Below are 13,294 nucleotides of genomic sequence, written 5' to 3' on the forward strand. Positions count from 1 at the left end.
GTGCTTGGTAGGTTGTTTTTGTTTGTTGGTTTCTAAACGCCATACTTAGCAACATTCTAGCCCGTAAATAATTGAGCCTGGATCAGACAAACCAGTGATTGATATTGTGAGCACCTATCCACGCAACTGACCACGAGATCGATTAGTTGCCTCTTACGACCAGCATAATCCGGAATCCCACGGGAGTGTTTGTGGATTGATGACATCAACCAGTGTGTCAATCACTTTGAATATTACTAATAAATTTAGTTTAACGTAGTGGCAAACTTTGTACAGCCATTGATGACCAGTGCGAGAGCATAAATCCTATCGTGGCGTCGTTCAGCAAACAATGGTATTGTAAGTTTTAAATGGGCCTCTTTGGCGGCTTACATTTGCAGGTGACCTATGGTCCGGATTTGTTGTAGTTAATTACTTAGATGAAATGGCTATTTCGTTAAATAATGTTGAACTGGTAACGTTAGATAATTTATCTGTTATCATGGCAACTACAGACATTTTTTCAATCGTAATCTCTGTCGCTCTACATACCTCACTAATTTGTGATGAGATCCCCGCCGTCAGCCACGATGCTACATTCAACTAGTGACATCGGGGCGAAGAGAGCGCTGGTAATCAAGTACTGTTAACATGCACCACGTACCGACTCTCCAGGACATCTGCAGTGATAATCAACTCTCCTGGGCATCTCCTGGGCATCTACAGTGATAATCAACTCTCCTGGGCATCTGCAGTGATAATCAACTCTCCAGGGCATCTGCAGTGATAATCAACTCTCCTGGGCATCTGCAGTGATAATCAACTCTCCTGGGCATCTACAGTGATAATCAACTCACCAGGGCATCTGCACTGATAATCAACTCTCCTGGGCATCTGCAGTGATAATCAACTCTCCAGGACATCTGCAGTGATAATCAACTCTCCTGGGCATCTGCAGTGATAATCAACTCTCCTGGGCATCTGCAGTGATAATCAACTCTCCTGGGCATCTGCAGTGATAATCAACTCTCCTGGGCATCTACAGTGATAATCAACTCACCAGGGCATCTGCACTGATAATCAACTCTCCTGGGCATCTGCAGTGATAATCAACTCTCCAGGACATCTGCAGTGATAATCAACTCACCAGGGCATCTGCAGTGATAATCAACTCTCCATGGCATCTGCAGTGATAATCAACTCTCCAGGGCATCTGCAGTGATAATCAGCTCTCCTGGGCATCTGCAGTTATAATCAACTCTCCAGGGCATCTGCACTGATAATCAACTCTCCATGGCATCTGCAGTGATAATCAACTCTCCTGGGCATCTGCAGTGATAATCAACTCTCCTGGGCATCTGCAGTGATAATCAACTCTCCATGGCATCTGCAGTGATAATCAACTCTCCATGGCATCTGCAGTGATAATCAACTCTCCTGGGCATCTGCAGTTATAATCAACTCTCCTGGGCATCTGCAGTGATAATCAACTCTCCAGGGCATCTGCAGTGATAATCAACTCTCCAGGGCATCTGCACTGATAATCAACTCTCCAGAGCATCTGCAGTGATAATCAACTCTCCAGGGCATCTGCAGTGATAATCAACTCTCCAGGGCATCTGCAGTGATAATCAACTCTCCAGGGCATCTGCAGTGATAATCAACTCTCCATGGCATCTGCAGTGATAATCAACTCTCCAGGGCATCTGCAGTGATAATCAACTCTCCAGGGCATCTGCAGTGATAATCAACTCTCCAGGGCATCTGCAGTGATAATCAACTCTCCATGGTATCTGCAGTGATAATCAACTCTCCAGGACATCTGCAGTGATAATCAACTCTCCTGGGCATCTGCAGTGATAATCAACTCTCCATGGCATCTGCAGTGATAATCAACTCTCAGGGACATCTGCACTGATAATCAACTCTCCAGGACATCTGCAGTGATAATCAATAGCTGTTGACGCTTCCGAATCCTGGGTCCATGTTGGTCCTAGAGTTGCTTTATGGGCGACAGGTCCGTTGATCTGGCTGGCCACTGTAATACGGTCACGTTGTTGGCGTTCAGAAAGTCGCTAGTGACTCAAGCTGTGCGAGGGGCGGCGTTGTCCTGCTGAAACAGCGTCAGTGGTTGTCGTTGCGGGAAAGGCAGTACCACAGTCCGCAAAACCTCATCAATGTAACGACGTGCAGTGAGATTTCCGTCGATGATGACCAGATCTGTCTTCTGATCCCCGCAGATTCCAGCCCAGACTGTGACACTACCACCTCCATAATGCTCCACTTCTTGGACGCAACCACGAGCCGTACGTTCATCACGTCGTCGTGGATTCGAACCCGCCCATCAGACTTGAAAAGGTTGCACCTACTCTCGTCGTTAAGGGCACTCTTCGCCAATCTCTCTGCTGCCATTGCTGTACAGCCCTGGCCCATCTCAGTCTGTGATGTCGGTGTAGAAACGTTTACGTCATGCCCTTGAAAGGTCGACAGGCACGGAGACCATACAGGCGGAGTCGTCTAGCAACGGTCCTTCTGCTGACTGGATGTCCAAGGCCGTTTGCGGATGATGACGCCACAGTTAGGAATCTGGACTTTAGGTGAAGCACCCGTAAATACCGGTCTTCCTGTGGGGTCGTGACCTTGGGTCTTCCACTCCTCGGCCCGTCTGCAGTACTGCCATTTTGCCCGTGACCCTGGCAACGTGCTCCTGCGTCGCTACCATTTGCAACATATCGGTGGCTCTCTCCCCCTGCTCTGCGGTTAGTCGAGGCATGTTCATTGTTTTAAACGGTTTCATGTGATGAGAGAGTACAGTCCTGCTCATGTTTTATACCAGAATTTCATACGGGTAACTCTGTGCAGATTTTACATTTTTTAGTGATTAAATTCACTTTACACGCTAATCACGTGAAGCACGTGCACACGTGCACAGGGAATAGGTAAGTTGCATTCCAGCTATGTGTTCCTAACTATTTTCGTGCTGTTTGGCAAATGTGTTGAAAACTGACGACCATTATTAATTTGGTAACGTTTCCTTTATCCACTTGTTTATATATCATTCATCAATGACATAAATATAGAAGGCAATGATGAAATATATATGACCTTCACTAAAAACGAAATGTTTGATAGTCTATTGAAGCTGAAAAAGTCACCTGAGCTAAGTGGAATTGGGAATGAATTTCTAAATCAACAAGGCATGTTATTACACCCTCACTCACGGAACTCTTCAACAGGATACTTGTGACTGGGACCTTTCCGAGGGAATGGGGAAGAGGTATAATATGTCATATTCACAAATCAGGAAATCCTGATGTCACCTACAATTACAGGGTAATATCTCTTCCTAACTCGCAATGCAAAGTTCTGACATATATTCTGAATAGAGAATAACCGTCCTGATGTGACGATAATAATATTATACACGAATCTCAAACTGTTGTTAGACCTGGATACTCAACTTTTGATCACACGTTTCATCACTTGCAGTTGCACAAAATATCTTTCCAAAACTAAGGGTAGATTTTACAGCAACATTGCTGGGTTTTGTCAGGCATTTGATAGAGCTAATCAGGAAGTTCTATTGAAGAGTTTGAGAAGAGTAGTGAGTGAGTATGGTTTTGCGTCGCTTTTATCAATATTCCAGCAATATCACGGCGGGGAACACCAGAAATGGGCGTCACACATTGTACCCATGTTGGGAATCGAACCCGGGTCTTCGGCGTGACGAGCGAACGCTTTAACCACTAGGCTACCCGACCGCCCCTTGAGAAGAGTAAGTCTTCAGGGCAACTATATTAAATTACTTGAATCGTAGTACTCTAATTTATCAGCATGTTCAAGAACCCTAACCGGTGTATGTGATTACCTTAATTGTGACTTGGGAACCCTTGAAGTATGTGTCCCAAATCAGCCATCATCTTTCTGAATGAAGAATGGAGAAAAATAGCGGGGCGGCATCTTAATAACAGCTGATATTTTCGCTTTACGGTGTGCAGATTATGTATCTTCCATGGTTGATACTGCTTTACGATTGCAAAGAAAGTAAATGTGTTAGAAACAGTTTGTGATTCTAGAGAAATGTAAGTGAATTTAACAGAACCAAAATTGTTGTCTTTAGAAGAGGAGAAGTGAACACATAAAGACAGACATTTAGGAGTTATTAGCCACCACCATATTTAAGGATTTATTTCTCACCTAAAATTATCATGAAGTGAAACCTTTATTTGTCTTACTGCTCAAACCAAGAAATCAGTCATCAGCATCAACAATTATGAAAAGAAATTAGGATATTTGCCATTTGAAGCAACTTTATGGCATTTGACAGTATGGTACTTCCAATATTGGGTGATGGTGCTGAAATTTGGGGAACTTCATATTACAAGTTAATAGAAAGTATACAGACTTTATTTTGCAAATGATTTCTCAGACCTAATGAGAATACACCTAATAACATGGTCCTTGGAGAGTGTGGCGGTATCCTTCTTCAATAGATTTACATGACGAGCAATAAAATACTGGACTAAAATAATTCACCGTAACAATACTACCGTATCAGGCTTACATTATACTTAAATCTCTTCACTATGATTGAAGACACATATGGGTCACTTTAATTTAGAATATATTATTTCGCTTAGGATTTGGTATAGCCTGGATTCAGCAGAAGATGGAAGATGCTGGCATGTTTTTATGCGCATTTCAAGGAAGGCTCTCTGACTCAAAGTTCATCAAAGTTCAACTACTATAAGCAATATTAATCACTTCCTAATACTCAATTATATCTAATTAATATAAATCATTACATTTGTGTATGTATGTATGTATGTATGTATGTATGTATGTATGTATGTATGTATGTATGTATGTATGTATGTATGTGTGTATGTATGTATGTGTGTGTGTGTGTGTGTGTGTGTATGTATGTATGTATGTATGTATGTATGTATGTATGTATGTATGTATGTGTGTGTGTGTGTGTGTGTGTGTGTGTATGTATGTATGTATGTATGTATTCATATATATATTTTTGTATTTGAATATATAATTTTATGTATTTATGTGCGTATATATTTGTGTATTTACTTGTTTGTGTATTGATGTATCTTTGTATTTATGTATATATTATGTATTTTTATGTATTTATGTATTTGTGTATTTACGTGTTTGTGTATTTATGCATCTTTGTATTTGTGTATTGATGTATGGTGTAATGTTCGCACGTACTATAAGTACTTGGTTTTGGCCTTCAAGCAAATAAACTTCTTCAAATTCATGACGATTTGTTTTCCAATTGGTTAACGCCAATAAGATGTAAGATACTATGTTGAAAATAAGTTCGACTTATTTTGAGGGAACCAGAAAAGAGATGATTCCAAGCGCAAATTTGAGAGAGAGTACTGTACAGTACTGGTCCACGGAACATAGCTGAATATTAGCACAGCATGTGGCAGATGAAATCGTCAGGGTAAAAATGTTTACTCCATTATTACAACGTAAATAGATAATACACGCATGAGCAGTTAATTTAATCAAAAGGTTACCTTTTAAAACAATTGATGAGACCTTATTTAAAATTTATATAAGGAACTTGAATTTTACATTTTAGTCATTTGATAACAGTATGAAGTCATAATGGTATACAGTCATGTAAATGTGATGAAGGGATCCAGTTAGTAATATAAAATAATGAGTCTATTTATTTTTCAAATCAAAACCGATTTTCATTCTTTGTAGATATTATCTTCTTGAATTACAACAGTCGAAAGTTTAGCTATTGTAGTAATTATTATATATAGTAATCATCTTTGCTTCGCATACCTCATCATTTCCTGCCATCTGTGCCCCCGAAAGCATTTGACTGACATTTGACATCCTGTATCAAGTATTAAATCAGTTGTAAATAGGCTGGCTACATTATTATCGGATGTGGCTACCACCATACAGTAACTTATTCAGCGGTCTGTAACAGACATATTAACAAGTATTCGACGTCGTGAGGTAGGTTACAGCCTTGTTTCATACACATATGCTGCTCTACGCGAACACCTGGGGCCATCACTGGTTTTAAGTCATCCATTCATATTATATCCACGGCAGCATTGCCTTTTATGCCCAGTAGAATCTGATTCGGCGGATAATCAAGACATGTTCTTCTCTGGCATTGACGTTTTATATTTACTTAAGTTTACTAGTCGCTTTGGCGTTGTGACATTGTCATGTGATGTCCATTGGCGATAGATTGTTTTCCATCATGTTTTATTAAAATCTATATTTAGATATACCCGAACTGTTTGTATCAAGGAATATGTCAATGCTTGTTTTAACTTAACACATCCTTTAGTTGAAAACATATGGTATGAATGAACATATAGTATCTTGAAAACATGTGGGCAGTTCACATGCAAGTAATTCATGTTTGTCATTAATTATGTTTAAGAATACTATGTACATGCAGACTCCAGGCTACTCTACCTTCATAGAAATATTCAGGCGTAATTATCACGTGGAAACTTGGCCAGATCAGAAGAGGTGCTTGCCGTGAGGGGTGACTGATGGGATCTGGTTGTCAGGCGCGCTGAAGTGGTTGATGCATGCCATCGAATCCATTTGCTTAGATTGATGCTCATGATGTAAATCACTTAATCGTCTGGCCCAGACCGGCGTCATATAACTGGAATATTGTTGATGGCGTTAAACCACAAACAAACAAACAAAAGTCGAGAGTAGACCACCTAGTACACGAACTGTTTTTTCAGGGGGTAACCTGCTGTGCTGTCAAGATGAGGATCGTGTGTATCCTTGTGGCTCTTCTCTGCTGTGGATTCATTTCTGAAATTGGTATTACACTTCCTACATTTGAATCCAAACATTTTAGTCCTTAATCGTGAAAATGTATACGTGTACTTCTCATACTACAAGTTAAACAACGCCTTAACTTTTCTTTCAAGTGACTTTTGTTAACCTGTCATAGCTGGTTGGTACTGCATACACAGTGAACAATTCCGAGTGTCAATTAGCTTGTTTTGAGTAAGATATGTGCCATATGTTTTTTGTAATACAATAAGAACGATCAATATCATTTATTTCTGTTAGGGACTGCCGTTTGGCTGTTTCACATGCACAGTGCATGTACATTTGTAAATTTAGCAGATGACAGATGAGTTGTTGTTGCATTCGCCTCAAATGCAGAATACTTGATTTAATTGTATGACGAACCTTGATGTATGTGTTATATTGTTTGTAAAAAGTATGTGTGCGGGTAGGAGGAGTGTGAACGGTTTTGCATACGATTTACGGTTTATCTATAAGAGATATTAATGCATTCTAAAGACATTTTGTTTTGATTAGACATTTCGCCAGCATAATGTGAGGAATGCATTTATATGTTTCAAATCAACCGGTATGACCTACTTTGTGCCGATACAGCATACTCAACACGTGATACAAGGCAAGTGCAAGTGCGTTTCGGCGCCATGTTCACGTCTCGTATGACAGTTGTGGTGTGTGGTTCCATCAGATGGGGTATGCCGCTGCAGACGCGGGTGTCGACGCAACCCAGCAGGTCGCTGTTACGGATATCCAAATAAATGTCATGACGGGTGGTCTGGTACCTACTGCCAAAGAAGTAAGATATAATGTTGTATGTCTGCATCGTTTTTATGCACATGTATTCTTGGTGAGAGAAAAACAAATCCAATTCTTTGAAATGAAACCCATGAAGTTTGACTCCATGTCACAAGTATGATTGGAATGGACACCGTAAAGCAGGATATATCAATATATGACGAGATCCCTGTTAATACTGAGAACCACAGAAAGGTTTTGCATATGGCTGGCGACGGTTGGCTCAATTGTCTAAGGCAGCGTAATTCCCTGTGCAGGGTTGCGTACCTTTGGCGTTCCAGAAACCTATGTTCGTGGGTTCAAATCCCATTCGAACCAGGGGTTACGGGCGGAAGTTTTACCCAGTCTACAGGTATTACATTCACCTTTTGAATGACAATTGAACACGCATTGGATTTTCAGTATTACGTCAATTATGACTTGGAAACTCTGGTACAAACACATCAGCCGGTGGTCTTCATTAATTGACGTCGGATTAGATCGTGAGATCCAAATACTTAGACCTAAGGGACAGCTGAAGTAAACACATGTTAGATAAAGTTGTACAGTGCAGTGAGTCATGGCCCTGTGTTTGATCAAACAATCAATGTAATATAGGCAGTGCAGTGAGGCATGTCCCTGTGTTTGATCAAACAATCAATGTAATGTGGACAGTGCAGTGAGTCATGGCCCTGTGTTTGATCAAACAACCAATGTAATGTGGACAGTGCAGTGAGGCATGTCCCTGTGTTTGATCAAACAACCAATGTAATATAGACAGTGGAGTGAGGCATGCCCCTGTGTTTGATGAAACAACCAATGTAATATAGGCAGTGCAGTGAGGCATGTCCCTGTGTTTGATCAAACAATCAATGTAATATAGGCAGTGCAGTGAGGCATGTCCCTGTGTTTGATCAAACAATCAATGTAATATAGGCAGTGCAGTGAGGCATGTCCCTGTGTTTGATCAAACAATCAATGTAATATAGGCAGTGCAGTGAGGCATGTCCCTGTGTTTGATCAAAAAATCAAAGTAATATAGGCAGTGGAGTGAGGCATGCCCCTGTGTTTGATCAAACAATCAATGTAATATAGGCAGTGCAGTGAGGCATGTCCCTGTGTTTGATCAAACAATCAAAGTAATATAGGCAGTGGAGTGAGGCATGGCCCTGTGTTTGATCAAACAATCAAAGTAATATAGGCAGTGGAGTGAGGCATGGCCCTGTGTTTGATCAAACAACCAATGTAATGTTGACAGTGCAGTGAGACATGTCCTTGTATCTGATCATATAACCGATGCAATGTGATGTTTCGCTTCAGAAAATGTCGCCCTCGGAGGCAGAACCGCCCAGAATGATTACTATTCAGTGGTGCTGAGCTCTGATAGTGTTGTTGACGGGAACACGAATACAGCCAATGGGTATCAATGCGCATTGACCGGGGACTCTAACAACGCGTGGTGGAATGTGCGACTCTCCAGTAACGGAGTCAACCAAATTAAATACATGACAATATACAGCCGGGATTACAGTAAGACATATTTCTCATCTGATTGTAGTTGTTGGTGGATGTAAGACTCTCTGGATTACCTGCTGTCGTCACTGTCACATCCGTAATCAAGTCAGAATATGTTTTCCGCTGTTTTGCCTTTTACGGGCAATTTGATCTGTTTAAGTTATTCTCTTATTCTCCGGCGTTGTCATTTTATATAGTGTTCATACTTTGGCCTTATATGTTTATAGAATGCGATCGTTTGATATCTTTTCATCATTGTCGTTTACGCTTTTGTTTGTGTACGTGTGTGTATGTATATGTTTGTTTTTGTGTGTGTGTGTGTGTGTGTGTGTGTGTGTGTGTGTGTGTGTGTGTGTGTGTGTGTGTGTGTGTGTGTGTGTGTGTGTGTGTGTGTGTGTGTGTGTATGTAGCTAGCTGTAAACGTAATTGTCAGTTCAATTGCATAGGACCTGAAAGACGGAGTCAAATGGAAATTCTTGTGGATGGGAGACAGTGCTACCAGTTTCCAGCATGGGACATCCCTGAAGTTGTAGAATCCATCACGTGTAATGAAACCCTGACTGGAGATGTTGTGACTATCCGGGTCCCTGGTTCTCATCTCCCTCTGTGTGAAGTAGAAGTCTACGGTAGGTTCAGTGCAGGACACTTCAGTAGGTCTGTAGTAGCTTTGTATCACAGCCTATGTGAGCCTTTGTATCCGAAATACCTGCCACTAACGGTTCATTAGAAAAAATTGAAACATATGAATTTTACAAGAAAATTATTTTTTTTCAGACACAAGCAAAGATAGTTATGTGATAACTAGAGACCCACACCCAAGTGGCTTTGATATCAAATATATCAACACATGCCGATTAAAGTTATTGTATCAAAACTCCGAAGAATTGCGAGGAGGATTTCTACTTTTATCGATTTTATATATTTCTACTTTTATAAGTTTCATATTAAAAGGCAAGAGGGTGAGAAGATGTTTGTTGTCTGTTAACATTTTATATCACTCAGAACAAAAACAATTCATTAGTTTCATAACATGTGATACCATCTTTTAATTATAAAGATAGTTTATGTAACGGTGTGAGATCTGTGACAATTCACCACCTAAATATTTACCTGTCATTCCAAACACAAGGTTTACGAGATGATTTTCATTTTCTAAGTGATTAATTGATCAGGAGTTTAACTTGTTGGGAGATATCTCGTGTCGGCGTGACAGTCAAAAGGTCACGTCATGTTGTAAAGCTACTATGCCATGACTTCACTCACGGCTATATACGTTTTGACCTTGCACCCAAACTCATCTTCACTAAGCAAAGAGTGGCATTGATTGCATAAAATGAATGCCAATATTTGAAAGCTAAATAATAATAATATAAAAAAGAATCTATTGTGTTCGATTTGAACATTAAGTTAACACGTGTGCCTACAGACGAATACGTGATCGTTGATATTGTTTGATCTCACACAAGACTATCTGCTGTTGGAGGCAGTGTTGGATGTTAAATGCTGTTACACTGAGGGGTTTGGGTGAAGCTAGTGAGACCCATTGTACCAGGGAGGATTAGGGGCACTGTTGTCGACTGGGTTTTAATGATGATACATCTGCACCTGTGCACTTAACACGTTCGTCGTTTTTGAAAAACGACGACAAAAATGTTTCCCACAAGCTCAATCTCATGATGTTTTAATTGATTGGTAAAATTTAAGTTTGATTAGTTTGCAGTGACTATTGGTTTGGGATGAACTGTAACCAGCAGTGTCATTGTGGTGATAGAGCCGAAATCTGTGATAAAGGAACTGGCGAGTGTCAGAGCGGGTGTGCTCCAGGGTTTCAAGGGACAAACTGTCAGTGAGGTAAGTTGGGTAGCCGTAGCATAAGCCGTAGCCGTAGCCGTAGCCGAAGCCGTAGCCGTAGCAGAAGCCGAAGCCGTAGCCGTAGCAGTAGCCGTAGCAGAAGCCGTAGCCGTAGCAGAAGCCGTAGCCGTAGCCGAAGCCGAAGCCGTAGCCGTAGCAGTAGCAGAAGCCGTAGCCGTAGCCGTAGCCGTAGCAGAAGCCGAAGCCGTAGCCGTAGCAGTAGCCGTAGCAGTAGCAGCATTATATGAGGAGTATTAGTAGTTGTAGCCTTTTTTTGCAACATGAATGTGTTTTGGTCAGAGAAACCTTTTACAATTTACAGAAGAGTATATTTGCTACCATCATCGTGTTAGAAAAAACAAACCAGCAGTTGCTGTGGATGAGATGACCCTCAAAGTGCCAAGACGGAGAGGAGTGTGTCTCCAGGTTGAATAAACATTAAATGTTAACTTAACAAACGTAATACTCATTATTATTTATAAATATTTATACTAGACAAATGAAAATATGTAGATGATAAGATGTCTGTTATAATTTGCCTTTGTTCAAATATGTGAGTATGTAATGTGAGGATCAACTGACGAGTTTTCATCTTTTCAGAAGCTGTGAACAGGCGAACGCTGCCACCATAGGCGCCCAGGAGCCCAGAACAAAGCCAGGAACAGCTACCACAACACAATAACTACTATGCTTCATGTATTTTTGTGTAAATGAGAGAATTGTATTACATTAAACCGTTTGAATCTGTCTTTGATAGTTTCAATTCAATCCTCGGCATGTCTATGATGCCGTTGTCTGCAATGTCAATAACTGTTATATCGGGTCATTGGGATACCTCTTGTCTGGAAACACTAGGGTCCATCTGTAGGTCCACATACACTTTATTTCGTGATATGGAGGTAGAGATAGATTTTGAGGTACATATACATGATCTTAAAGGACTGTAGTGTGCAGGCGGTATATTGCAGATGTGAGTCAGCCCACCTGCCAGACTATATAGCCGCTGCGCGAGCTATATGCCATCTTAACGAACGCAAAGGAATTGTTTCCACTTTAAAAATGAAATTGAAAAAAAATAAAATTAGAACACAAGTTTAAACTAAATCAGTGCAAGACACATCGTCCAAACACAACAATGCTCTAGGAAGAAAGTGATATCGTCGACAGCACGTTTCTTTTTGTTCAGAAAATGCGAAAAAGTATAAAAAACGTTCAGCTTGGAACTACCCAATTCTATACTACACGTATAATGAGGGTATATAAATGATACTGACGGCATGTCAGATACCCACGCTTATAAATACACATCACAGACGTACCACGACTGACACACGAACAACGTGTGCGGTCCCTGGGTATGATACAGATGGGAGCCACCCTTATCCACATTGCTGGAATTGTAGGCAGGATTTGTAGGCAAGATATTTGACAGTTCAGGATTACATGGATGACATTTTTCGTCTAATTGTCCTATCATGAAAATGATTATTGACTGCACGCTGGCGACCGGGGTAATAATAGCGCTTTGATCATGCTTCTGAGTGGTGTGGAAATATGCGCAATATATATGGTCAGTTTCAACCCTCGTTGCAGCCAAAAACGTAGGCGTGTTTCCGTGGCCAGCACGCTCCCCGGACATGTCCCCCATAGAACACCTCTGGGATGTCATGGATCGTCGTGTTCGACAGCGACCACATCCTCCAGCCAACCGAGAAAAACTGATCTGGGCCCTCCAAGAAGACTGGCGAAAGCCAATTACGACGAGATTATGTCTAAACTGGTTTACAGGCCTAATTGACAATGTAAAATTTGAAAAATCACTATCATTTGTTCAGCTGAAACCAAACTTACCACAAAACAAATGTGTACATTAAACTGCAAAAATGTTATATATGTTAATAAACATTGTTAACATGACAACATATTCAGATAACGTTTTGAAGAACAAAACATGTGAAATGTCATTTTTTATTCTATTTTTCTCCAACCTCGTACCCAGGATATTCCCCACAACACACATAGCAAAGTAAATAAATATACAATAAAATAAAGAATAAAAATAATAATAAAATAAATATATATACAAAAAAATTAAAAAATCTGCCCGAAGTGTTCAGCGTCATGGTATCAGTTAAGCTACAGTGAGATGGAGTGAGGTTACAAAGTGTTTGCTTATGTTTATCAGACAGTTAGGACACAGAGAGCACGCTACTTCAACCTACGCGAAATACTACTGTACCACATACACATTTCAAACATAGAACTAATCCTAAGTATATAGAGAGGATCTCATCCGAGTGTCTTTTGATATCAAAAGGGTGAGATTTCATTTATTATCCAATAT

At 40.5% G+C, this 13,294-nt stretch overlaps 1 protein-coding gene across 2 annotated transcripts; it reads left to right on the forward strand.

The window, feature by feature from the left end:
• The first annotated feature begins 5,909 nt into the window (after positions 1–5,909).
• LOC139468565 (uncharacterized) lies at positions 5,910–11,684 on the forward strand. 2 transcript variants are annotated; one of them, XM_071250625.1, is made up of 7 exons: positions 5,910–5,979; positions 6,738–6,819; positions 7,499–7,606; positions 8,905–9,114; positions 9,546–9,725; positions 10,813–10,950; positions 11,551–11,684. In XM_071250625.1, the coding sequence occupies exons 2-6, from the start codon at positions 6,762–6,764 to the stop codon at positions 10,947–10,949; spliced, it is 693 nt and encodes a 230-aa protein (XP_071106726.1). In that variant the 5' UTR covers positions 5,910–5,979; positions 6,738–6,761; the 3' UTR covers position 10,950; positions 11,551–11,684. The 2 variants fall into 2 exon arrangements, with proteins under 2 accessions (XP_071106726.1, XP_071106727.1); XM_071250626.1 differs by having other exon boundaries at positions 11,554–11,684.
• The last annotated feature ends 1,610 nt before the right edge of the window (positions 11,685–13,294 follow it).

This window comes from Haliotis cracherodii, unplaced genomic scaffold, assembly GCF_022045235.1.
Source record: "Haliotis cracherodii isolate W230 unplaced genomic scaffold, xgHalCrac1.p SCAF_2, whole genome shotgun sequence".
Taxonomy (NCBI): Eukaryota; Metazoa; Mollusca; class Gastropoda; order Lepetellida; family Haliotidae; genus Haliotis; species Haliotis cracherodii.

Bases quoted from the DNA above. Each gene is read 5' to 3' on its own strand.
- LOC139468565 (XM_071250625.1), top strand. From the start codon at position 6,762: ATGAGGATCGTGTGTATCCTTGTGGCTCTTCTCTGCTGTGGATTCATT. The intron at 6,820-7,498 runs GTATTACACTTC...TGGTTCCATCAG, and splicing joins TGGATTCATTTCTGAAATTG to ATGGGGTATGCCGCTGCAGA. The intron at 9,115-9,545 runs GTAAGACATATT...TCAATTGCATAG, and splicing joins AATATACAGCCGGGATTACA to GACCTGAAAGACGGAGTCAA.